The sequence below is a fragment of the Mus musculus genome, chromosome 5 (genome assembly GCF_000001635.26).
Source record: "Mus musculus strain C57BL/6J chromosome 5, GRCm38.p6 C57BL/6J".
Taxonomy (NCBI): domain Eukaryota; kingdom Metazoa; phylum Chordata; class Mammalia; order Rodentia; family Muridae; genus Mus; species Mus musculus.
The window spans coordinates 134,619,824-134,646,069 of record NC_000071.6 but is presented as its reverse complement, the minus strand read 5'-3'; the positions used below and the strand labels follow the sequence as shown (position 1 = coordinate 134,646,069).

Sequence of the window (26,246 nt, the reverse complement as noted above, 5' to 3'; positions counted from 1 at the left end):
TTGGGGTGGCTTTTATTGCTGTTAGGGGGGTTGTTTGCTTGTTGTGTACAGTCAGAGATCTTAAGATAGGGCACATGGGTGGTTTTCTTGGCCCACAGTCTCACAGAATCACCCTGAGGGTGGAGCCTAGACCTGACTAATGCCTCTGAGGTCCCCACCATTACACATAGTGGCCCAGTAACCCCAGGAAGGTCGAGGGCTGGGCACATCTGGTTGTGCACATCTTCCAGAACTGGGGAGGCTGAAGTGGGAGGACTTTTGAAGCCAGCCTGAGCTACTGACAAAGTTCAAGGTTAGACCAGACAACTTAGTGAGATTCCCAACCAGGCCTCGGTGATCTTCCTGGCTCTGCCTCCCTGGTGCTGGGATTATGGCGTGGGCCATCACACCTGGCTTGCTTTTTAAAATCAGGTGTGATGTAGCCTAGGCTAGCCTCAAACTTATCTGTAATCAAAGATGATCTTGAACTTCTGGTCTTCCTAATTCTTCTCTCTACTTCGGGAGTGTTGGAATTTCTCTGTGTATCCTGGCCATCCTAGAACTCACTCTGTAGACCAGGCTGGCCTCGAACTCAGAGATTTACCTGCTTTGGCCTCCCAAGTGCTGGGATTAAAGGCATGCACCATCACAGCCCAGCTAGAATCACTAAATTCTTAAAAGGGGCTGCCTTGAAGATAAAACAAGTCATACTTCAGATTGTTTTAGGTAACAATAGCATCTATTCCAACAAAACACAAAAATTTCAGAAATTTGAAATACCACAAAGGGCCAGTGAGAGGCTCAGCAGGTAAAGGTGTTTGATACCAAGCTTGAAGATGGAAGTTTGTTCCCACATGGTGGAAGGAGAGAACCAGTTCTGACAGGTTATCCTTTGACCCCTCCATATGGATATTGTAGTTCTCTCACTCTCTCTCCCTCCCCCACCCCCACATACACACACAATGTAACTTCAAAAAGGCATACTACAAAGTAATGTCAAGGCCATGCCACAAGGAGTTGAGAAACTGAACCACTTGTCGCTGGGGTAGAGTCACACAGCACTCAGTGACAGGGATGCAATCTGAGAAACACGTCACTGATGAATGTCCTCATCTTCCACAGAGAACGCTTACACAGGCTGAGTGGTGTGTGTTGCTCATTCTCTCAAGGCAATCGAGAGACTTGGTAAACAAGATGTAAGAGAATGTTGTTGGCCGAATACCAAAGCACGTCTCACAGGAAACTTCTGTTTATATACACACTCTAAAATAAGGACAAAATGGGCTGGACAAATGTCCCAGTAGATAAGAACACTTGCTGCTCAGTCAGGAGACCTGACTGATGTTCAAATCGCCTGCATCCGGCTAAAAAGCCAGGCATGTCAGAGCAGCCTGTACCCCTGCCATTGGGGGCCAAGAGGCAACAGGGGCAGAAGGATTTCTGGGACTTGGTGACAGCCTAGCTCCAGGTTAAGTGAAAGAGCCTATCTCAAGAGAATGAGTTGCGAAGGGACAGAGCAGGACAGGTGCTTGTCTGACCTTTGCAGCTGCCATTTTATTGAAACTTTTAAAAATGCTGAAGAAGGGGACTGGAGAGATGGCTCAGCAGTTAAGATCATTTGCCCAGTCCAGAGGACCTGACTGGTATCCAAATCTCCTGCATCAGGCTAAAAAGTCAGGCATGTCAGAGGATGCCTTCCAGAGGACCCCCATGGCAGCTCACAACCATCTGTAACTCCAGTCCCAAGGCATCCAACACCCTCTTCTGGCCTCTGAGGCCACTGCACACACATGGTGCTCAGATGGAGCATGCGAGCAAAATACCCATACACATTTAAAAACCAATGAACAAAGTTAATAAGAACATTGGCTGTAGTGAGGGGCTACTTAATGGAGCATGGGGTGAGCTAAAAGCCACTTGCTCCTCAGCATGGGTGACTCACTAAATCTGTGTCACTGGAGCTTCCTGAAAAACACACAGGCAGGTCATCTGCTCCGGATTCTTCTCTCCCCAGTAATTCTGACTGCTGAATATAACCTGGCAAGGACCCCCCCCCCCCTCCCCGCTTGCAAAACCTCTAAGTTTCAGGAGCTTCCTGAGAATCTTTTTGGACTTCCTCCCCTCCCTTCATCGCTCAGTTCACAGTAGCTACACAATGACTAATAACAGGAGCTGGGCTTCATCTGTGAGTTACTATGTACCCTAAAGTAGTTTGTTACACTGTTTTCTTTGACAGAGGGTCTCACACAGTCCAGGCTAGCCTCCATCTTACCTTACTCACCTCCTGGGTGCTAGGGCACAGGCTTACCCCAAGGCTCCCAGCATACTAGATTAGCACTCTACCAAACCACACCCAGCCCTGTACAGCACTTTGGTTTTTGAAACAGGCTTGATTCTTACAGCATCTCCACAAACAGGAGGCATGAGTTTGGTTACCATGGGGACAGCATCCTCAGGTGATAGGAGTTTCTCAGGCTTCATCCTAAGCCTATAGGACCATCAGGAGTCAACTCCATAGTTCAGTGTGGGCAGACCCATCACTGTGCAGTGAATGGCTAAAGGAGCTAGCTTCACCAGACAACTGACAAGCAAACTGTACCTGTGGCCCAAGACATGACTCACTGGGTAAAGGTGTTTTCCACCAAACCTGACGGATGACCTGGGCTTCATCCCTGGAATCCATGTAAAAAGGCAGGTGGCACATAGCAGGAATCTGTAATCCCAGCATCCCTGTGGTTAGAGGAGAAGGCCAGCTAGCTTGGGGCAGCTTCGAAACAGCAGAGAGAGAGAGAGAGAGAGAGAGAGAGAGAGAGAGAGAGATCCTGCCGCAGTAGTATGAAAGGATTGACTCCTGAAAGAAGCTGCCCTCTGACCTCAATATATACATGGCCTGTGTACTCTCACTCTCTCTCTCTCTCTCTCTCTCTCTCTCACACACACACACACACACACACACACACGTACCAGTAAATTTTTTTTTTTTTTTTTGGTTTTTCAAGACAGGGTTTCTCTGTGTAGTCCTGGCTGTCCTGGAACTCACTTTGGTAGACCAGGCTGGCTTCGAACTCAGAAATTCACCTGCCTCTGCCTCCCGAGTGCTGGGATTAAAGGCATGCACCACCATGCCCGGCTTAGTAAATTTTTAAAAATAATAAATATTATTATATATGTATAAATAAATAATAAAAATTACAGTGGTAGCGTATGCTGTTAATCCCAGCATTTAGAAGGCAGAGGCAGGCAGATCTCTGAGTTCGAGGCCGACCTGGTCTACAGGGTGAGTTCCAGATCAGCCAGGGCTACACAGAACCCTGTGTCAAAACAAAAGAAAATAAACAACAAGAAAATCAAGGACCAGTAAGATGGCTTCAGTAAGTAAAGGCATTTGTCACCAGGCCTGACCTAAGTTCAGTCCCCAGGGCCCACACCGTAAGAAGTTCTGAAAACTGTCCTCTAACCATATGTGCACTTTGGCATGAGCACCACTCCCCTCACACACAATAAATGGATAAATGTAATACATACAATAATAGATAAATAGCCAAATGTGGTGGTTCATGCGTGTGGTTCCAGCACTCAGGAGATGGAAGGAGGAGGATCAGAATTTCAAGGTCAGCCCAGCAAGGGTGGTGCTACACGCCTTTAACCCCAGCACTCTGCAGGCAGAGGCAAATGGGTCTCTGAGTTCGAGGCTAGCCTGGTCTACAGAGTGAGTTCCAGATCAGCCAAGGCTACACAGAGAAAGCTTGTCTTGAAAAATAAAACAAGAGTCTGGAGAGATGGCTCAGTGGTTAAGAGCACTGACTGCCCTTTCAAAGGTCCTGAGTTCAAATTCCAGCAACCACATGGTGACTCATAACCACCAGTAATGAGATCTGACGCCCTCTTCTGGTGTGTCTGAAGTCAGCAACAGTGTACTTATTTATAATAATAAATAAATCTTTAGGCTGGAGCTAGCAGGGACTGAGTGAGCGAGGTTGACTGGAACGAGCAAGTGGGGCCGACGGGAGCGAGCAGAGGTCCTAAAAATTCAATTCTCAATAACTACATGAAGGCTCGCAACCATCTGTACAGCTACAGTGTACTCGTATAAATAAATAAATATTTTTTAAAAAGAAAAAGAAAACAAACAAACAAAAACTCAAAAAAAAATCAAAGTCTTCAGCTACATAGAAAGTTCTAGACCAGCCTAGGCTTTAGCCCTAGGTAAAAAAACCAAGCAAGTAATAACAAAACAGCAGAAAAGGTAATAATCATAGGCTAAAGATGTACCTCAGAGATAGAATGTTCCCCAAAGGCTAAGGTTCTTGGTTCAACATCCAATATTGATGGAGAGAGAAAAAATACTCCCATGGCAGGCAGGACGGCTCAGTGTACAAAGGGAAATGAGTCAGATCCTAAGGCTCCAAATGAAAAAAAGAGAAAAATCCACTCCTGCAGAGAAACACCTGCACTACCCTCCCTGCCCCATGTTCTAAGCAATTATAAGCAGAAAATTAAGTACACATGGCATTTATAATTATTACGTTATTTACCTCGGTTTGTTAAGACAGAGCCCTCCTCTGTAGCCCAGGCTGCCTAAAACTCAGTCTGTGGTCCAGGCTGGCCTCAAACCTAAACCAATTGCCCTTGGAGCCTCCTAATTGATAACCATAGGCCACCCTTCCCCAGGCCTCTGATTTCTACAGGGTTCTTTTAAATTGTAAATACTATACCTGGGCACATCCAAGAATGTTGTGGTCTCCATCAGAAGCCCCAGAAAGCTCTGGGGTCGTTCATTCTCACCAGGTGGCCATTCCTCGGTACTTCATGCAGTGCAGACCAGGCTTCTGGCTGGGCTTCTGGTGGTTATTATTGTTTGTTTTGGTTTTTGGTTTATTTTTCGAGACAGGATTTCTCTGTGTAGTCCTGGCTGTCCTGGAACTCACTCTGTAGACCAGGCTGGCCTCAAACTCAGAAATCCGCCGGCCTCTGCCTCCCAAGTGCTGGGATTAAAGGCATCCGCCACCATGCCTGGCCCAGCTGGTTATTTTATTTTGTATGTATGGGTATCTTCCCTGCATGTATGTCTGTGTACCTCACGTGTACCTGATACTCTCTGATCTTCTTGGAGGCTAAAAGAGGTTGTCAGATGCCCCTGAAGCTGAGTTACAATTTTGAGTTGCTATGTGGTTGCTAGAGATAGAAATGAAGCCCCTGGAACATTAGACAATGAGTGTCCTTAGCCTCTCCTGCCCCTGGGGTTTGTTCTGTAGTTTTGTTTTGTTTTTTTTAAAACATTGTGTCTTTGTGTGTCAGGGGTACAAAAAAGTGCTGTAAAATTCAGAGGTTCTCCTTCTTCTTGGTTTTTCAAGGCAGGGTTTTTCTGTGTATCCCTGGCTGTCCTCGAACTCACTCTGTAGAGCAGGATGGCCTCAAATTCATAGATCCGCCTGCTTCTGCCTCCAGAATGAGGGGAGTAAAGGCCTTTGCTACCACTTCCTAATTTAGGAGTCACTTCTTAGGAGCTGTCCATCTTGGTTGAATTTTTTTTTTTTTTTTTTTTTTTTTTTTTTTGAGACAGGGTCTATGTACCTGGTCCTCCCGCTAGATGTGTGTGTGTGTGTGTGTGTGTGTGTGTGTGTGAGAGAGAGAGAGAGAGAGAGAGAGAGAGAGAGAGAGAGAAAGAGAGAGAGAGACTCATCTTCTACCATGTGGGTCCTGGGGATCAAACTCAGGTCAAGCTTGGTAACAAACATCCTCACTCACTGAGCCCACCTGCCCACCCTTAAAATTTCTTTTTCAGAGCAGACTCCTGCAAAAATAAAACATATCTAATCTCTTATCAGTTCAACTACAAACAGCCTCATCTTCACCACCCCTCCCCAATACCCAGACAGAGAATACAATTTGTTTTGTCTTTATAAGATTTATTTTGTTTTTTATTTATTTTATTTTATTTTGGAGACCAGTCTCAGTCTTCCTAGAGTAGGGATTACAGATATTTACCACCACGTCGTTTGTAGCAGGTCTCAAAAACAAAGATATTTCACTTCGTCTTGTTCACACACACACACACACACACACCATTCTCACTTACAAGCCTTCTGCCCTTGGTCATCTAGGGACCTCTACCTAGAACAGGTTGTCTTCCTTTTAGCTTTACCCAGGGACCATTTGTCCTGAAGAATTGTGCCCAAGTGGGACCAAGTGGGGCAGACCTAGGGCACTTTAATAAATCTAACGTGATACCAGAGATCCCAACATAGTGGCACACTGTCACCCCAGCCCTTGAGAAAGGGAGAGAGCAAAAAACAAAAAAACAAACCCAAAAAAACAAAAAACAAAACTAGGGGTTCAAGGTCATCCTCAGCTACAGCGCCCCAGCTCCAGGCCAGCCTGGGCTCCACAAAACCCAAACTGAATCTAGTGACAATGAGAAAGCAGCGTGCAGGGTGACAGACAACGCCCGAGGGGTAGGTGACCACGGGGCAGGGCGGGGCAAGGACAGTAAGAGGCAACCACGCGTGAAAGCAGCAAGCTAGCACACAATGGGCCTGGGAGGGCAGAGCGTGCGCGCGGCGCCCCGGGGGCCGGCCGCCGCACCACGTGGGCCGCAGAGCGCGCCGGGGCCAGCAGCGGGCCCCGTCGGCCCAAGGCCGGGCGCGGCGGCGCGCGCATGCGTGCGTGCGACTTGCGATCAGGCAGCGCGGCGGACAGCCCCGGTAGCGGGGCGGGCGGGGGGAGGAGGAGTTATATTGCGGGGTCCTTCCTCGCTGGCCCGCTGGTTCCTCAAGGAGCGGAGACGGCAAATGGCGGACTTCGATACCTACGACGATCGGGCCTACAGCAGCTTCGGCGGCGGTAGAGGGTGAGGCGAGCGGGGCGCGGTCAGGCGGGCCAGCGGCTCGGCCGGGGGGAGTGCCGAAAGGTTCGAAGGGGGAGGCGGCCTTGCCGCGCTCACTCGAGACGGGCGGCGGGAAGCGGCCTGAGCAGGCCCGAGGCGAGGCCTGGAAATGGCGCGCTCCGGGAGCGGCTGGCGACGGTTAGGCTGCGGGTCTCTCGCTTGCTCGCGGCGCACATCCTGCCCTCGGCTCCGCGCCGGCCCCGGACCCGGCACCCTGCGGGGCCTCGGTCGGAAAGTTAGATCACAGCGACACCGGAGGGTTTCCCGGGGATACCAGTGCCCGCCCGCCGCGTCCAGCTTTCTCCCCAGCGCGCTCCGGGCTGGGATGCAGCGCGGAAGCGGGCGGCGGCGGCGGAAGCGGCCTGCCCCTCTCCAGGGTCCCCGCTGCCTGGCGGAGCCCCTGGGTCGCTTCTGCGAGAGGCCCGCCGGCAGCGAGAGGGGCGATTTCCCTTCCGATTCGAGTCTGGATGCTGGGACCGTCGGATCCAGCGAGGGAGACAGGGAGCGGGGACCTGAACCAAAACAAATCCACCGTAGTGGGGAGTGTGCGTGGCTCTTTCTCTCTGCCTCCCTGGCGTTTCGAATGCCTTATTGACAGATACTACGTGTCTGCTGGCGGAGATTGTTGATTTCTTCCCAGTTTCTTCCCTGACCTGGGGAATCGCTTTCGCTTCGTTCTGATTCCGGTCAGATAAAGACAACATACTTTAAAACCAGTCCTCCTCCCACCTCCCTAAATCCTTTACTGATGAATAGATAGCTCCTGGTGCATAATTCCAAAAAACGGGCGCCCGGATAGTTTGTGCCCTTTTAAATAACACGTTACCAGCTGGGGTTGTGGCTCAGTCACAGAGCGATTGTCTAGCATATCTTGGATTCAGTCTCCTGCCAAACAATAGAAATAAACAAGCATCAGCCACTTGCTTTTTTTTCTTTTTTTTTTTTAAGCTTATAGGAGTTTTATGGGACAATTTAATCGTCTTGTTTATTTGTCAAGGACACACTTGGCTTTTATCCTTTTTTACAGCAAAGGTGACTTGCCCGGAGAATATCACAATAGTTGTACTGAGGTGTTGGGTTTCCTAGGTGGCTGCCCCCAAAGTGTCTTTTGTTAGGTGAAGAATGATCACCTTTAAATACCTGGGTTTGAGAGTGAGTCACAGTCTTGTTTGGTTGCAGTAGTGTACTGGGTACTCTTCATGCTTTCAGAAGGAGGAAGTTGGGGCTAAGGTGGAGCCACACGTATTTTATTTGCTAATAAAAATAAAAATAGGTGTTGGATGAAATGTTAGCATGAATACCCTTGGGGATGGCTTTCTAGGTATGGGATTTGTACTAACGTCCCATTGGGTTGTTTTTTTTGTTTTAAAGATAGAGTCTTGGTGTGTATGTAATTCTGGCCAACTTGGAACACGCCATGCAGACCAGGTGAATTCAGCCCACCTCTGCCTTCCCAGTGGTGGGATTAGAGGCCTGAGCCGGCATGCTCAGTTTGGGTTGGGTTGTTTTTCTCTACTTGAAAGAAGTAAATGTGCTCAGGGGCTCTTTTTTTCCTACTCGAATCCTCATACTGTAGAGAGGTTGAGGCAGGAGAAACCCAAGTTTCAGACAGCCTGGACTACATAGTGAGGTCTTATCTCAAAGGGGAAGAAAACGCCTTTGAACAAACTTCCCAACCTTTGATGATGATGGAAAGGTCATTAGACTTAGCACATGCCACAAATGAGACCCTTGAATAACTTTAAAACATTAGAAAAAAATTCAAATCTCTCAAGATGCAACTTATTTGAAATACTTATAGGCAGATGAAAATGTTAGCCATTTACCTAGATGATCTCTCAAAGCTAATTTGAGATTCTTAACTTTTGGTTTTTCGATACAGGGTTTCTCTATGTAGCCCTCCCTGACTGTCCTGGGACTCACTGTGTAGACCAAGCTGGCCTTGAACTCAGAAATCCTCCTGCCTCTGCCTCCCAAGTGCTGGGATTAAAGGCGTGCTCGTGCGCCACCAAGCCTGGCGATTCTTAACACTCCTTTAAGCATCCCTTAAAGATGTTCTGAAAAGGGCTGGTGAGATGGCTCAGTGGGTAAGAGCACCCGACTGTTCTTCCAAAGGTCCAGAGTTCAAATCCCAGCAACCACATGGTGGCTCACAGCCATCTGTAACAAGATCTGACTCCCTCTTCTGGAGTGTCTGAAGACAGCTACAGTGTACTTACATATAATAAATAAATAAATCTTTAAAAAAAAAAAAAAAAAGATGTTCTGAAAGTCCCTTTACTTATTAACACCTCTTTGAATTGAAATTTTCAAGTTGTTTTCTTTTTTTGGGATACAGTCTCACTATGTAGGTAGTCCTGGCTGTCCTTGGAAAACAGATCTCCTGCCTCTACCTTCAAGCACTGGATTTAAAGGCCTGCATCACGGGTACCAGGCATTTTGACTGGCTTGTTCACATGGAAGTACATTTTTCAATTTCTTTACTCATTTTTTTGGTATGAGTGTTTTGTCTGCGCATGTCTCCTTTCCTGGTGTCTAAAGAGATGTCTGGGATGAGTTATGAGCCACCCTGTAGGTGCTTTGGTAGAATAGCTGATGCTCTTGGTAAGAGCTGAGCCATCTCCCAGGCCCTTGGGGGTAGGCATTTTGAGACAGTTCTATAGAATCCTGCCTTGTCTTGGAACTGTGTAGACCAGGCTGGGAACTCAGAGATCCTCCTGCCCTGCCTCCTGAGTACCCCCTTTGCACCCCCCCCCCTTTTCTGTTCTATTTTAGGTAGGATCTCTTTTTGGTTTTTTCAAGACAGGGTTTCTCTGTGTAGCCCTGGCTGTCCTAGAACTCACTCTGTAGACCAGGCTGGCCTCGAACTCAGAAATCCACCTGCCTCTGCCTCCTAAGTGCTGGGATTAAAGGGTGTGCCACCACTGCCCGGCAGGTAGGCTCTCTTGTAGCCTAGGTTGTGGCACACTCGGTAGGCAGGATGACTTTGGACTAACATTCACCTGTCTCTATCATTTTGGTGCTTTTTTTTTTCCTTTCTTGTTTGTGAGGGGATGTTTGATTTTTGTTTTGTTGTTGTTTTGAGACAGGGTTTCTCTGAAGCCTGAGGCAGGAGGATTCCAAGTGAAAAATTCCAAGATTGTCGTCACTAAGTCTTTATTTTATGTTTTACAGAAGAACAGATCTGCCTCCGCTGACTTGTTTTGGGTGGATTTTTTTGTTTTGTAGTCTCATTTCTTCCCCTCCAGCTCAGCTGAGTACTGAACCAAGTCTTGTTCTCCCCTCTCTGAAGCTGAAAATTTACAGTATGGTAGAAGAGGTGACTAGATATCTTTGGTGATTGATCTTTTAATTGCTGTATTGGTGATGTTCATATCAGCAGTTATCTTTATGCTCTGCAGTACTTTAACCTTATAGGTGCCTCAGCATATATTGGGAAGATCATCTTGTACTTAATCATTTGTGTGAGGCACTTTCCCCTGGTCCAGGACATGAGGGCGATAGCTGTGGCCTGACTTTCAGAGTTACACATTGTCCAAAAGCTTTCATTAAGGCCTCAGGATTGCAGTCTCTGGTGCACCTCTTTGGAGGGACCCAAGCCTGTTTTGTAGATGTGTTATGGTCCTGCAGTTGTCAGGAAGTGAGGGCTGAAAGCATGGCTTTCCTCAAGCCTACCCATGTGCAGATCCATCCTCAGCGGGGAGCAAGCATTGCTCTCAAGCAAATCAAGACCGAATTCCCAGTCCTCGAGAGTTGAGTGTGCTCTCCACCCCACCCACCCCCTGGTTTTTTCGAGACAGGGTTTCTCTGTATAGCCCCGGCTGTCCTGGAACTCACTCTGTAGACCAGGCTGGCCTCAAACTCAGAAATCCACCTGCCTCTGCCTCCCAAGTGCAGGGACTAAAGGTGTGGGTCACCACCGCCTGCCGATTGTGCTGAGCTGACTCTTGCATGGACTCTGTTTTGTTTTGTTTGTTCAGTTGGGGGTTTAGTTGTTTTGTTTTTAAGATTTATTTATTTATTTATTTATTATATGTAAGTACACTGTAGCTGTCTTCAGACACTCCAGAAGAGGGCGTCAGATCTTGTTACAGATGGTTGTGAGCCACCATGTGGTTGCTGGGATTTGAACTCCTGACCTTCGGAAGAGCAGTCGGGTGCTCTTACCCACTGAGCCATCTCACCAGCCCAGTTGTTTTGTTTCTTGAGACAGCATTTTTAGCCCTGGCTGTCCTGGAGTGGGCACCACTACACCCAGATGTTTGATTGGCTTTGTTCTATGGATCCCTGGCTAGCCTGGGATCTGTTGACAGAGCTAACCAGAAACTTGCCTCGCCTCTTCAGTACCATCATGCCTCCAGGAATAGTGGGTATGTACCATCAGGCTCAGCTCCTAAATTGTCTTTTGGGGATTCTACTTTTGTTGTTGTTTTGGTTTGGGTTTTTAATTTTATGTCTATGGGTATTTTGCCAAAGTGTATGTCTGTGCATCATGGGTGTACTTACAGAGGCCAGAAAGAAGGTACCAGATCCCTTATAATGGAAATTACAGACAAATGTGGTTGCTTGGAATCAAACCCAAGTTCTCTGAAAGAGGTACTCATAACCTTCACAGCTCTCCAGCCCAGAGTTTCTGGTTGTTTTGTTGGTCATTGACCATAAAAAATACTAATACTAGTTTCACATTTTATTTTATTTTACTTTTTAAATTTATTTCCTGTATGAGTGCTGTTGCATATACATCCCGCATACCAGGAGAGGGCGTCAGATCCCAATACAGACGGTTGTGAGCCACTATGTAGTGGCTGGAATTGAACTCAGGACCTCTGGAAGAGCAACCAGTGCTCTTAACTGCTGAGCCATCTCTCCAGCTCTGGTTTTACATTTGAAACATTTTTGTAACATTTTACATTTGCAGCAAAGGCTTCTGGGTGCTTAATTAAAAGCCATCAAGCAGGAGAATTAGATGGGGGTTAATCTTAGCCGCAGGGACTGGGATTGTTGAAAGTGCAAATTGAAGTATTCCTAAACTTGATGTGGTGACATGAATGTCTGTCCTAGCTACTTTGGATTCTGAAGTAGATGAATGACTTTGGACTACATAGTTAGACTCTGGCTCCGAAACAAACAATAGGGACTAGAGGGAAAAAGTTAATTTCTTGGCTGGGCATGGTGGTGGTATATGTCTCTAAACCCAGCACTTGGAAGGTATAGGCAGGTGAATCTCTTTGTTTGTTTGCTTTTATTTATTTTTTTTTTTTTCAAGACTGGGTTTCTCTGTGTAGCCCTGGCTGTTCTGGAACTTACTTTGTAGACCAGGCTGGCCTTGAACTCAGAAATCCGCCTGCCTCTGCCTCCCAAGCACTGGGATTAAAGGCGTGCGCCACCACCACCCGGCAGCAGGTGGATCTCTTAAGTTTGAAGCCAGCCTGATCTCCAGGACAGTCTTTACTTTCTTGAGACAGGATCTCATTCCGTAGCCGTGGCTAGGTTGAAACTTAATATGTAGACCAAACAGACAGGCCTCAATTCAGAGACTGCTTGGCTCTGCCTTCCAAGTGCCTCTACTAGATGGATCTTAACGTGTTGGGAATGATTTGTCTGCATGTGCCTGGTGGTAGATCAGAAGAAAGTGTCCAATTCCCTGGAACCCCATTATCATAGCTGTGGATGCAGAAAATAGAGCCATGGTTCCTTGCAAGAGCAACCAGATGCTCTTAGCCAGCTGCTCCATCACCGGCCTTGAATTTTCTTTATAATTAGTGTAATTATCAGTGACATAAATGAGTGCTCACAAATAACTGATAAGGAGTTTTTGTGTGGAAGCTGGGGTGCAGCTCATTAAGGAGCGTGCACCTGGCAGGTATGAAGCTCTTAGTTCCATCCCCAGCACCAGGTAAGTCACCTGGTGGGTCTGTCTGTGATCCCAATACTGTAGGGAGAGACAGAAGCATCTCTGCTGCATAGCTAATGGCTTGAAGCCAGCCTAGGATACACGGACCTGTCTCAGAAACAGCAAACAAACAAACAAAAAAAGCCACAGGCACTAGTGCTGTCATCTCTGCTCATTACAAGGAATGTGCTGCTGTGGTTGGCACCCCAGGAAGGACTTCCAGCCGGGTGTTCCCCAGGCCTCTCAGTGCTAGCCTTACTTACTCTGTAGCATTCAGAACACTTCTGTAAGTTGAATGGATTCTTCCCAGGGGGTTAACTGCAACATACATTTGGTTGGGGTTTTTTGTTGTTTTGTTTTGTTTTGTTTTGAGACAGGGTTTCTCTCTAGCCCTGGCTGTCTATGTAGACTAGACAGGTCTCAAACTCACAGGAGTCCTACCTCTGCTTCCCTAGTGCTTGGATTAAAGGAGGTTTGAGCCACCATCCCAGATGTGTTTGGGATTTTGAAAAGTAGTTTTTTGTTTGTTTGTTTTGTTTTTTTTTTTTTTGAGACAGGGTTTCTCTGTGCAGCCCTGGCTGCCCTGGAACTCACTTTGTAGACCAGGCTGGCCTCGAACTCAGAAATCCACCTGCCTCTGCCTCCCAAGTGCAGGGACTAAAGGCGTGCGCCACCGCCACCCAGCTGGGGAGGCTTGTCTTTAAGGAAAAGGAGAGAAGGTGAGAGGTGTGTGTGTGTTGTGTTTTTGTGACAGGGCCTTCCTGTGTGGCCCTGGCTAGGATAGAAGCTGGGTACCCACATACCCAGTCCTTTGGTTTTTGAGTCAGGGTTTCTTGGCTGTCATCCAGGTTGGCCTCATAGAGATCTACCTGCCTCTCTGTGTGCCACCACCAAGTGGCTTAACACCAGTCTTAGAAGTTTGTGTATGTGTGTGGGGGTGTTTGTTTTGTTTTTTGGTTGTTTCGAGACAGGGTTTCTCTGTATTGCCCTGGCTGTCCTGGAACTCACTTTGTAGACCAGGCTGGCCTCAAACTCAGAAATCCGCCTGCCTCTGCCTCCCGAGTGCTGGGATTAAAAGCATGCACCACCATGCCTGACTGTGTGGTTTATATGAAACACCAAGAAGAATAAACGAAGACTTGGGCAAAGGAGACTATTGAGATAGAAACTCACTGTATAGACCCAGCTTTGTTCTCAACACACAGAAATCTGAACTCGCATCTGCCTGTCTCTGCCATCTCGGTGCTGGGAATGACAGGATGTACCAGCACAGGTGGCATATTTTAATTCTGAGACTGGGTCTCCATAGTGACTCACCTTCCCAAGGATTTAGTACCAAGAATGACCTTGAACTCCTGATGCCCCTGACTCCCGCCTGTGTGTCTTTAATACTAAGGTTACAGGCCTGGTGGAGCCTAGGGATTTGTCCATACTGCACAAATTCTCTACTGCTGAGCTATATCTTTAAACACACACACACACTTTCCTTTTTTCTTTTCTTTTTTTTTTCTTTTTTTTTTTTTTAACTTTGGAAGTATTTTGTTTGGTTGAAACAGTCTTGCCAGGGCTGGCATCATTTAAAATTCCCACTTCCTGTGTCTGTGGCTAGGATCACAGGCCTGTGCCACCAGGCCAGTTGGGCCAAATTGACTTTCTGCTTCATTTACTTGACTGTATCCAGCCTCCAGTCATCTCTTTTCCCTGGACGTGTGTGGTACTCAGGGCAGCATCCATGGCCTCAAGCTTGCTAGACAGGCTCTTCACTGAGTGCTGGGCCTGATTGGCTTATTGTTTTTTTTTTTTCTCCTCCTCCTCTTCCTTCTTTTTTAAAGATTTATTTATTTCATGTATGTGAGTACACTGTAGCTGTCTTCAGATGCACCAGAATAGGGCGTCAGGTCTCATGGATGGTTGTGAGCCACCTTGTGGTTGCTGGGATTTGAACTCAGGACCTCTGGAAAAGCAGTCAGTGCTCTTAACTGCTGAGCCACCTCTCCAGCCCAATTGGTTTCTTTTGTAGTCACTCCTCCTCTGGTCTGTTTGAAACCTCTGTCTTTGTTAGCCATCATTAGAGTCTGCTTCTGTGGTCTACTGTCTGCAAAATTGAGCTCAGGTTCCTGATGTAGAGAATTTCTGATTTGGTGATGTTTTTTTTTTTCCAGATTCCTGCTAGAGGGCATGTATGGGGCTTGGCCTTCCAGATCCTTCCTTGCTCTGACCTCCAGACAGTCTACCATTTGATTGATTGGGGTGAAAAACTTGACAGCCTAAAGGATTGGGTCACACTTGGCAGCTAAGGGTTAGGTTTCCTGAATTATTGTTGCTACTTTGAAACATTTCCCTTTGTGTCATAGATCACTAGGCTGTTCCTAATCAACCATTAGGTTATTGAACAGAGCTGTGGCTTGGTGATGGTTGTGTGATAGAGCCTGGGAGCTTGTGGGTATCAGACCTGGCTTGAGCTTGTGGGAGAGGGGCTAGGCTCTGTGCTTTGGCTACTTGATTCCCAGTTTCTGTTCTTCCCTATTGTCCCAGGTGCCTGGCTCAGATCATAACCTCAGGTGTGGCAGCTGAACCTTGAGTGCTCTGTGATTACTAAATTTTATATGGCACTTGGTATTTATGAAGTGGTTTATAGTCAATTAAATTCATTTATGAAACTGATATTTCAAGCATTTATAAAGTAACAGACAAGATGGAAGCATGCTGTATGTTGTCATCCAGGCTGGGGAGGTTGGACAGCCTGGACTTGATAGAGGAAAACAAGCACTGATGTCCAGAGAAGTGATTGGCCTAGGGAGGTCCTGCTCCAGACAGGTTCTTACCATGTAGCCCAGGCCCTACTAAGGAAGTACTGATGAGTGAGTGGTTAGCAGTGCTCCCTCTGAGCAGGATGCTCTCGTTTCATCTGGGCTCTGAATCCTGTCTCTAGCCAGCTGTTTGGTACTTCCACATGTTGTTTTTTCTTGCTACTTGGCTGACAGTTAAGCTTTTTGCCTTCCCAAAAGCACCCTTGCCTTCTATGGCTTTGAAGTGGATCCCACCACTTTGGTTTTTTGAGGCAGAGTTTCTCTGGTTTCCTGGATCTCTGTAGACCATTCTGGCTTTGAACTCAGAGATCCGCCAGGAGTTAAAGGTGTGGGCCATCATGCCTCCAGAGTCCCACTGTCTTTTTTTTTTTTTTAGATTTATTTATTTTTATTATATGTAAGTACACTGTAGCTGTCTTCAGACACTCCAGAAGAGGGAGTCAGATCTCATTACAGATGGTTGTGAGCCACCATGTGGTTGCTGGGATTTGAACTTCGGACCACAGTCGGGTGCTCTTACCCACTGAGCCATCTCACCAGCCCCAAGTCCCACTGTCTTAACTGCATCCCTTTAGGCCCCCTAGATTTAGGGAGTGATCCCTACCTTACTCCTGGGCCTGGTCTTGCTGGTATTCACTGTTACTAAACCTTATTCATAATACCTGTGTACTCATGAGCTCACTTTTCCAGAAATAAGCAGTGCTTAAAGTCACTGTATCCTTCCCTGGTATGGATGAGTCACATACTTGTATCTAGCATATCTTGCTGCGTGTGCCACCCACACCCACGTCACAGTGAGCTGAACCTCCTGACAGGTTATTAGGAGGTCAGTCAGAATATCAAGGGTCAGTAGCCTGTGGTAAAGCCCTGCTGTTGTCACTGGCACCACGTTGGCTGCAGGAGTGCTCCATTTTATTACTGCTACTCATCTACTGGGCTGTACTTAAAAGGGTTAGTAAGTAGCAGTTTCCAGATACTCAGAGATTGCACGTGTCGGTGGTCCAGTCCTAAAGTGGCTTACTGAAGATAATATTCAGAGTGCTTTGGGAGATGGGAGCGTGAGAAGTGTCAAAGGGTTTAATCAATGGGGCTGTCACATACTATGTAAACTTGAGGGTGAGGACGTGGGAGCCTGCAAGTAGTGCTAACGGGTTGAATCAACAGATATCGTACACACAGGCCCTCAGAAGCCTGTCCTACTGCTAAGTCAGGCTGCAGAACTTCCTTTTTGGGTGTGTGTTTGAGATGGAATCATACTGCTGGAGATCTGATTTGATCCTCCCTTTATGTCTCCAGGACAAGAATGGGATTCTAGACACGTACCACCTACACGGCTTTGTTAGAACATGCTCATGCTCATATTCTCTCTCTCTCTCTCTCTCTCTCTTCTTTACAGTTTTTTGTTTTTTAAGTCAGGACTTCTCTGTTTAGTCCTGGCTGTCTTGGAATCCTCTCTGTAGACCAGACTGCTCTAAAACTCAGCCCTGCCTGCCTCTGCCTCCCAAGTACTGGGACTAAAGCTATATATATGCCACCATGCCCAGCATTTGTTAAGGCATTCTGTGGACTGTCACTTGAAATGACTGTATTAAGCACAGCATCTAGAGAGATGCCTTGGAGATGTTGAACATGGAAGAGAAAGGATCTGGTTTGCCTCCCAGCACTCACATGATGGCTCATAACCATCTGCACCTCCACTTACAGGGATCCAGTGCCCTCCTGACTGCTGTGGTACCATGCATGTAGAACTTAATATCTGTACGCAGGCAGAACATTCATATACATAAATTTAAATCTAAAATAACCAGGGGGCAGTGATGGTCTGGGAAGGCAGAGGCAGGAGGATCTCTGTGAGTTTGAGGTCATCTTAGTTTATATAATGTGTTCTAGGACTATGTAGAGAGATCCTGCCTGAAAAAAATAAATAAGATTTAAAAAAAAAAAAAAAAGCCAAAGGTTCTCTACCCCACCCCCAAATAAAGATTTTTCTGCATATCTTCTGGCTAGTCTATTTTGTTTTTTGTTTTGTTTTGTTTTGTGGCTGGCTAGCAGGGCGGCCTAGCTGGCCTCCAACTCACTTTATAGCTGAGGATAACTTTGCTCCTGCTTTGACCTCCTGGTTACTGGCATATGCCACCATGCCTTGCTCTCTCTTTGGTTCATTTGTGTGCATATTAGGTCAAAGGTCACTGCCAGGTGTCTTCCTCAGTCATTTCAGCTTATCTTTGAGACAGGTTCTTACTGAACCTGGAACTTACTATTCAGCTAGGTTGGATGGCCAGTAAGCCCCAGAGATGCAAACTTAGGTCCTCATACGTACATGGCAAATACTTCACCTAGACTGAGCCATTTAGCCCATCTCCTCCCATCTCCGGAGGCAGGGTTTTATGTAGCTTAGGCTGGTCTTGAACTCCTGATCCTCTTGCCTTCATGCTCCTGAGTGGGTCCATATTTCTTGTGTGATTGTGTATGGAGGGTATTGACCTAGGTTTTGCCACATAGCATTACAGATACAGATTCCAGCCCAGCAAGGGAGCCATTGTCATAGGTGATGTGGTGTGTTTGACCCATCTTGTGCAATGTTTATATGGCTAATTCTGTCACCAATATCAGGCACTTTTTGATAAAGTAAGGATGCTGGCCAGACAGTGGGACAGAGGACATAGATTGGTGAGTTACTGTTATGGGGTCAGGAGCCCTAAACTCTTCTGCATCTCTCCTTTTAGGTCCCGAGGCAGTGCTGGTGGCCATGGGTCCCGGAGCCAGAAGGAGCTACCCACAGAGCCCCCCTACACAGCTTACGTAGGAAATCTCCCTTTTAACACAGTTCAGGGTGACATAGATGCTATCTTTAAGGATCTCAGCATACGGAGTGTGCGGCTAGTCAGAGACAAAGACACAGACAAATTTAAAGGTAAGCTTAAGATATTTATTATTTAGATGTGGAAGGTTAGGTGGGGAGCGGGAGATGTAAATGAAAATGAGTCGAGTGAGCCACCGAGTGCTCTGGTTGAGTGTCCTGTGTTAGCCTGGTCCACAGAGCGGAAATCAACATCCTCCTTTAACTCAGCTCTGGGGACCCCTTGGGGAAACTATTTTGCCCTTGATGTAGTTTGTAGTGGGATGTGGTGTATACCAGGTTTGCCTGACCAGCCTTCATGCTGTATCTTTGTAGGTATGGGAGTGTCTTAGGAAAAGAAGGTGATAAAACAGCAACAACCTATGTGTTTATGCATCCTTGAAAATGACTTCTTTTTTAAAGTAGACTTATTTAGATTGTTTTTGTATATGAATGTTTTGCATACGTGCATGCTTGTATAGGAGCCATGTACGAGCCCATTAGGCTGTCTGGATCTGGGTTTACAGATAGATAGTTGTAAACTACCGTAAGGGTGCTGAGAATTGAATCCTGGTCCTCTGCAAGAGCAACATGCTCTTAGTGAGCCATCTCTTCAGTTCTGAAAATAACTTTTTTATAAAAGGACTTCTCCCTCACTGTGTCATTTTTATTGGTAGCTTCCTGGTAATTGTTATGAAATCAGAGAGTAGCCTCAGTGTGCCAGGCTCCCTTTGGAAGCAGCCTGTTTGAGAAGGCTAGTTCGTTTCACATACAGCCACTGCCTGAACAATGTTGTCCAAATAGGCCAAGGATGGGAAAGGTAGATAAGAAAATCCTGCCTCCCAGACCCAAGTGCATGGTCCTGGGTTCATTCAACTTACCCTGTGCGTCCAAGAGAAGTTCAGAGTAGAAGGCAGGCCAGAAGCAGACGTGTGAGTGCCGCTTTCCTCAGTGCGGCTTTGCTTCAGACCCTGCAGCTGGGCGTGCTGTATAACAAACGGGGTAGGAAACACAGGTGTAAGGAGTCGCAGGCAGCATGCTAAAAAGCACTGGCCGACCTAATGTGCATAGGCTTAAGGGCGCAACCTAGCTTCAGACTACATCAGTATGGGATGTCTTGGGGTCTGTATCTTGGATTATTTTGTTGAGTTAGCTTTAGAGGGTAAGGTGCGTGGCTGTGCTGTCATTGCCTCTGACAGCATGACCCATGAGAAGGGACACAGGGTACAGCGTGATGAGCACATGGCTCTGCAGTATTTAACTCAGACACCACAGGAAAGACAGGGTCAGAATCATGTTGGGGGTGTGGTTGTTAAAAACACACACCTCTAGCCTGTTGACATCAGAGAACTTGATCCTGTTGCTAAGGATATTTTGTAGTTTTGGAACAAATTTGATAAGTAGGAATTTAGACATTGGTGGTCCCTTTCTTCAAAGCTTCGTAGGTATTCATTTGGATCTGAAGTCTGCTTACCAGTTAGATTACATTCAATGAGATCACAGCTCTGCAGTGGTCCCGGAAAGGCTTTACAATTGAAGTAAAAGCATCTTAAGGCTGTGGGCAAGGTTGGCTCTGTGGCTGAGCACTTCCCTTAGTAATATACATGAGGTTCTTCATCCCCAGCCCTGCAAGAAGGGAAGTGAGTAACTGTAAGAAGAAATAAGTTCCAGTGCCCATTGAGTTAGCATTCTCTACCTGATGGAATAGAGCTAACAGCTTGCAATGTGGCTTAGCTGGTACAGTGCTTGCCCAGCACGGTCACTGCTTTGGATTCTGTCCCTGGCATTACATAAACCAGGCCTGGTGGTATGTGCCTACAATCCCAGCATTTGGGAGATGGAGGCAACAGGATCAGAAGTTCTGGTTATCCTTAGTTACTTAGCAAGTTTGAGGGCCAGCCTGGGTTACAAAAGATTTTGGGGGGTGGAGGGTTCTGGGATCTACTGTAACCCAAATGGGACACCACCAACTGTGGTGCTTAGTGATACTAATGAGATTCCGACAGGCCTAGAGTCCAGGATGACTGTATGAGGTGGCTTCTGTTTTTTTCTTCCAGGGTTCTGCTATGTAGAATTTGATGAGGTGGATTCCCTGAAGGAGGCTCTGACTTATGACGGTGCAGTAAGTGCCCTCAACTTCCCTTGCCCAGACAACCATGTGTTCCTGTTGATATATAAACTGTCTTTTCCTTGTCCTCAGCTCTTGGGTGACCGGTCACTTCGTGTGGACATTGCAGAAGGCAGAAAACAAGATAAAGGTGGCTTTGGATTCAGGAAAGGTGGACCTGATGACAGAGGTGATTAGCTGTCTTAACACTGAACGGAACTTGCTGTGTGCACACTGCTTGCCACCCCTGTGCATCATTTACTGAGCATTGGTCCCTGAGAGCTTGGGTTTTGTCCTGTTTCTGAAGTGACTTGGGGTTTCTATTGTGATGAAACACCGTGACTACAAGCAGCTCAGAGGAAAAGGCTTATTTGGCTTAAACTTCACTGCACTGCTCACCATTGAAGGACGTCTGGGCAGGAACCTGGAGGCAGGAGCTGATGCAGAGGCCATGGAGGGTGCTGCTTACTGACTTGCTTCCCATGGCTTGCGCTCAGCCTGCTTTCTGATTGAACCACAAACCACTAGCCCAGGGATGGCCCCATCCACATTAATTGCTAATGAAGAGAATGCCCTATAGCCCAGTCTTATGGGGGCATTTTTGTAGTTGAGGTTCCCTCCTCTCGTGACTCTGACTTGTTGACATGAAAGTGTCCAGCACAGACAACAACATGGCCTCGTCCTAGATAGGGGTCTCTTGCTGTGTGTGAGGAAAGGCATCTTGAGGAAGAGAGCTACAGTCCATCATCTAGGGAAGGAGGCTAAGGCAGGATCTGAGGCAGAGGACACTGACCGGGGAATGCTGCTCCCTGGCCGACATGCTCAGTCCGCTTCCTTAGACAGCCCAGGCTCGCCTGCCCTCAGGTGGCATTACTTACACACTGTTTCCTGGGCCCTCAAGAGAATGTTCCCTTAGATGTGCTCACAGGGGACACATTAGTCAGGCCAGGTTCTCAATCAAGGTTCCCTCTTGTTAAATTATTACGCTTGTGTCATGAAAACAGAGTAATGAGCACAGCCCTCAACTTGATCTCTTTGTGTGTGTGTATCCTCAGGAATGGGTGGCTCTCGAGAATCTAGAGGTGGATGGGATTCCCGGGATGACTTCAACTCTGGTATCAGTATTTAACATTCCACTCTTCCCTCGTCCCTTGTTTCTCAGGATGTTCAACCTAGACAGGCTTTGAATTCCTTCCACCAGTGAGACTCTCCACAAGGTCTCCAGCCATACGCTTCGCTTCAGGATTGGTAGAGAGGCCGGCCAGGCCCCTCTTCCTGCTTTCCCCTGAGCCTGTTGCTGGGGCTGTAGCTAGGACAACTCTTGTGTTTCATATGTGGTACAGAAAGAATTAGAAGTGTTTGTAGAAGTAACACAGCAAAGAGGCTCCAGGAGTGCCCAGGTCCCTCAGTGGTGTGGACCCTGGCGGCTGGTATTCCTCTTGAAGGGCGTGGAGCTCTGGTTCCTTCACTTCAGGGTAGATAGGCTCTGCTTTAGCATCCCCTCTTCAGCCAACCCAGGGTGTTCAGAGGATGTCTGCATCAGTAGAGATGAGGGGCACAGGCATGCAAATGCCAAGTCCTCTAGCAACCAGAAATGAACTTATTCATGAAAGTACAGTAGCACACAGTGAGTCTATAATTTTATGTATACACTGGTCTCTGGAAGCATGTGTCTCAGAGCCAGCCCAGGCAAGGAAGCAGCTCCTGGGGTGTTAGGGCCTCAGGTCCTGGAGATAGCCAGTTCTAGGGCCACTGCCTTCCCAAGATGCCTTGTTTCGGCCAAGAATGCAGAGGGAGCCCTTGTCTTACCACACTTGGGTCTCAGAGTCGGCTGCCAGGGGTGTTGCCCTCCAAAACACATGTGGATTTAAGTATTTTGACAGTATTCTAAAGAAGTTTTTTTGTTTGTTTGTTTTTGTTTTTTCGAAACAGGGTTTCTCTGTGTAGCCCTGGCTGTCCTGGAACTCACTCTGTAGACCAGGGTGACCTCGAACTCAGAAATCTACCTGCCTCTGCCTCCCCAGTGCTGGGATTAAAGGTGTGTGCCACCACGCCCAGCTGAATAATTTTTTTAATAAAGGGAAATACAAAGAAGAAAGTAGATGAAAATGTGCCAGTGGAGTGGGGAGTAGGTAGCTCAGCAGCAGCTCGTATGAGGAGAGGCCCTAAGTCCTGCACCACACACACCTCTACCAGAAACGTCAGCCAGTCAGCCAGTGTGCTAACCTTAACTTTGCAAAGAGAAATCGGGGTTTTCATGGTATGCTTCCTAGAAGTCCATAAATGAGTTTGTCTCCTCCTTCGTGCCCTTCCCATTGTCCTTATGGGTTAGGTGTGGGGGTGTTTGTCTGCTATGCATCTGTGTACCGCTTGTGTGCTCAGCTCCCTCAAGTGTCAGAGAGGGCATCTTAAAATGACCCATTAACTATATCCCAGTGCTCAGAGGATGGAAAGCAGTAAGTTAGGAGTAAAAGGGACACAATAAAGGCTGCAGACATTTGTCTGAATGCGTTCCTGGGCCCCCAAACACAGTTCATCTTCCTCCTGAGCACTGGGATTAAAGCTTTTGGCACTTCCCCTATACACACAAACCTCTGTGTGTGTGTGTGTGTGTGCGTGTGTGTGTGTGTGTGTGTGTGTGTGTGTGTGTGTGTGTGTGTGTAAGGTGACAGTTTTCAGAGGAAGTCTCCTTGCACTGTGTGGAAAACAGGCACTGCAGTCAGGTTGGCAGGCTTGGCAGCAAGCACCTTTCCTTGCTGAGCCACCTCTTGGTTTACTTTTGACACTGGGTCTCACTGGCCTGAGTTTAACTGGCTGGCCAGCAAGCCCGAGGACCTAGAGCCCTTGTCTCCCAGGTATGGGATTATAAGCTCATGATACCACATGTGAGCTCGTGAAGACCATCTTTATCCCTGGAGCTGGAGGTGACAGTCGTGAGCCACTGGTGTGTGGTGTGGGCACTGGGAACTGAACTCAAGTCCTGAGAATAACAGGCTTTGGTCTGGCCACCACCACCATTTTTAGTTTTTAATGCAGGCTTCCTATGTGATCTTGGCTGGCCTCAAACCTGGCAGCAATCCTGCCTCTGAGAAAAGCCTTTTTTCTCAGAATTCAGCATCTCTTGAGTAAGCTGCAGTTTATATGTGGGTGCAAGGTGCCTACATTCTTGGGTACTCTCTCTGATTGATATTGTGTGGTCCACGCCACAGCAGAGACAAATGGAATAGTTGCCTTGAATTCCCCAGTGAGAGGCTGGGCATGGCTTAACAGATTGCTTCCCTGGCATAAGGCCTGGCTCCCATCCCAAATGTGTTCTCACCCAGCAAATGCAGGGGGTTTTGTACGCTTTACTTTTGGAAAGTTTCCAGATACTAGACAAACATGACATTGAAGAATCAATTTGTAGAGCATTGTGCATCTCTGTTGATGTGACAGTGTAAACAGTTTTTGACTCTGTCTTCTTTCCTAGGCTACAGGGATGACTTCTTAGGGGGTAGGGGGGGCAGTCGCCCTGGGGACCGGCGAGCAGGCCCTCCAATGGGGAGTCGCTTTCGAGATGGCCCTCCTCTGCGTGGCTCCAACATGGACTTCAGAGAACCCACAGAAGGTATGGCAGCATCCTTGGGACTCACTGTCTGCTCCCTTTAAACCTTCCTTTTTGCCCTGCATTGATCTTAGTCTGATTGTCAGTCATCAAATTTGTAAGGCAATTTTGAAATTAGATAGGTCTTATCATAATGGCTCATAATCTTGGCACTTGGAGAGAGATGGGCAAAGGCAGGAGGATCCAGAGTTCAGTGTTAGCCTGGGCTACATAACAAGTTTGAGGCCAGGCTGGGCTAAGTGAAGCCCTGTCACAAAGGCACAGAGCCCGTTTTACATAATCCATGTTATTTTCTGTCTGCAGAGGAACGAGCACAGAGACCTCGGCTGCAGCTTAAACCTCGGACAGTGGCAACGCCCCTCAATCAAGTAGCCAACCCCAACTCAGCCATCTTTGGGGGAGCCAGGCCCAGAGAGGAAGTGGTTCAGAAGGAGCAAGAATGAGCTTAGGTTGGGAGGGAATGGGGCGTGGGGGAGCTGGAGCAAGACCACGGCCTGGTGGCAGCCGGTCGCCCTACAGGCCCCATTCCCGCCTGGCACTGTCCTCCTTACAGCGGAAACACAGAGCTTGTGAGTGCATGTCAGCTGTTAACAAGTGGTTTCTAGTACATTCTTGGCTTTGCTATATCTATCTAGTGCCTGTTTTGTGCTTTCTTTCTGTTTTCTTTCTCTCCCCTCTCACTCCTGCCCTCTCCCCGCCCTTCCCACGTGGTGTGGATGTTGGTCACGTGTGGAAGGTGGGCTGAGGTGCTTCATCCTTTGCTTTCTTTCTTTCCTTTACACGCCCTGGCCACACTCCGGGCGTGCTGTCCTCTGCTTTTTCTCAGAGCTTCTCTCCAACCTGCATGTCGAGTTCTGTGTTGCTGTGGCTTCTGGGAAAGAGCTAGAGCCACTAGCTAGGTGGCTGGTGGTGACTTGTTGGTGTCCAGCTGGGATGAGCATGCAGAATTGATGCACCTTGGGGTAGAACAAAGAAACTGCCTGCTGCTCCTGAGAGGCTGCTGTGTTTGGGGTCTATCACCCGCCCCAGCAGCCTGATCAGCCGTAGCAGGCTCCTGTCAGACAGTGAGGCCAGATGGGTGCAGGGGAGTCTGGACCTTCTGCACTGGTGGCGACCTGGGTGGCAGTGGCCATGTGGCTTTGCTCCTGCTCGCTCTTAAGACCAAGTGGAAGCTCATTCCCTGCTCTTCCTGGGCCATGGAGGCCGCTTGGGGGTGCAACCCGCTGCAGCTCAATCCGCTTCCTGCAGCTGAGGCCTGTAGGAAGCAGGGGTGGTGCTGGAGCTGCACCGGGCAGCTGTGCTTTGCACTGAGTCTGCGCTCTTTCCCTTGTGTCTGTCTGATCCAGGGCGCTTAGCCCAAGAGGCTGCTCGCCACCACAGCTCAAGGCCTAGAGTCTGGCACTTTCTCTGATCAGTTACCCAGCTGTTGAGACCCTCAGTACCTAGGTGTCTAGAAACCTCTAGGTGTGCTGCTTCCTCTGTGGGGCAGACCCCTGCTCCCGCAGACAGTATGGAGCACTCACTTGAGAGAGAGCAAAGGGGATCAACCAGGTTTGGCTTTTGGCTTGAACAGTTGTGTGTGAACAATGGAAAAGGATTGGCACCCAGTCTCCGTCTGCTCCAATTGGAGCAGTAGGGGTCAGCCAGCCACTAGAGCCTTGGGGAAAGGGGCTGAGAGGTGTGCAGCTTGCTTGGTAGCCAGCAGCTTCCTGCCAGCCTACCCCTTGGCTCGGGATTGTCTTTGTTGCAAGGTCTCGGCAATTTACAGAACTCTCACTCCTTCCCTCGCCTGCCATCTTCTCTGCTTCTGAGATAAGAACCATTTGTGTAACACCAATACCTAACTTAAGACAGACATGCATTGCGTGGTTGTAATCAAAGCTGATGCTTTCAGATGATGTAATCCATCTCCAATGCGGAAAAGACAGGCCCGTCCATCCACATTGCTGGGCACCCAGCTGACTGTAAGAATGGAATTCCAAACACTTAACACATTCAGTTCTATGACAGAAAGTGAGTCTATGGATATGGTATTTTGTGAATGATCTTTTAAATAAAAGAGAACCTTACATAACACTTATGCTTGTCTTTCTGGCCACTTGGGAGCTGTGAACCTTGGGGTGCTACA

At 47.7% G+C, this 26,246-nt stretch overlaps 1 protein-coding gene across 2 annotated transcripts; it reads left to right on the top strand.

The window, feature by feature from the left end:
- Nucleotides 1–6,660: 6,660 nt before the first annotated feature.
- Eif4h (eukaryotic translation initiation factor 4H) lies at nucleotides 6,661–26,198 on the top strand. Of its 2 annotated transcripts, NM_033561.2 has the most exons (7): nucleotides 6,661–6,829; nucleotides 18,295–18,482; nucleotides 20,465–20,529; nucleotides 20,608–20,704; nucleotides 21,570–21,629; nucleotides 23,984–24,121; nucleotides 24,422–26,198. In NM_033561.2, the coding sequence occupies exons 1-7, from the start codon at nucleotides 6,771–6,773 to the stop codon at nucleotides 24,559–24,561; spliced, it is 747 nt and encodes a 248-aa protein (NP_291039.1). In that variant the 5' UTR covers nucleotides 6,661–6,770; the 3' UTR covers nucleotides 24,562–26,198. The 2 variants fall into 2 exon arrangements, with proteins under 2 accessions (NP_291039.1, NP_001299796.1); NM_001312867.1 differs by lacking the exon at nucleotides 21,570–21,629.
- The last annotated feature ends 48 nt before the right edge of the window (nucleotides 26,199–26,246 follow it).

What these genes read in the sequence shown, in the direction of transcription:
- Eif4h (NM_033561.2), top strand. Translation starts at nt 6,771, where the DNA reads ATGGCGGACTTCGATACCTACGACGATCGGGCCTACAGCAGCTTCGGC. An exon ending in AGCTTCGGCGGCGGTAGAGG is followed by an intron (nt 6,830 to 18,294) that starts GTGAGGCGAGCG and finishes CTCTCCTTTTAG; the next exon opens with GTCCCGAGGCAGTGCTGGTG. An exon ending in AGGTGGACCTGATGACAGAG is followed by an intron (nt 20,705 to 21,569) that starts GTGATTAGCTGT and finishes GTGTATCCTCAG; the next exon opens with GAATGGGTGGCTCTCGAGAA.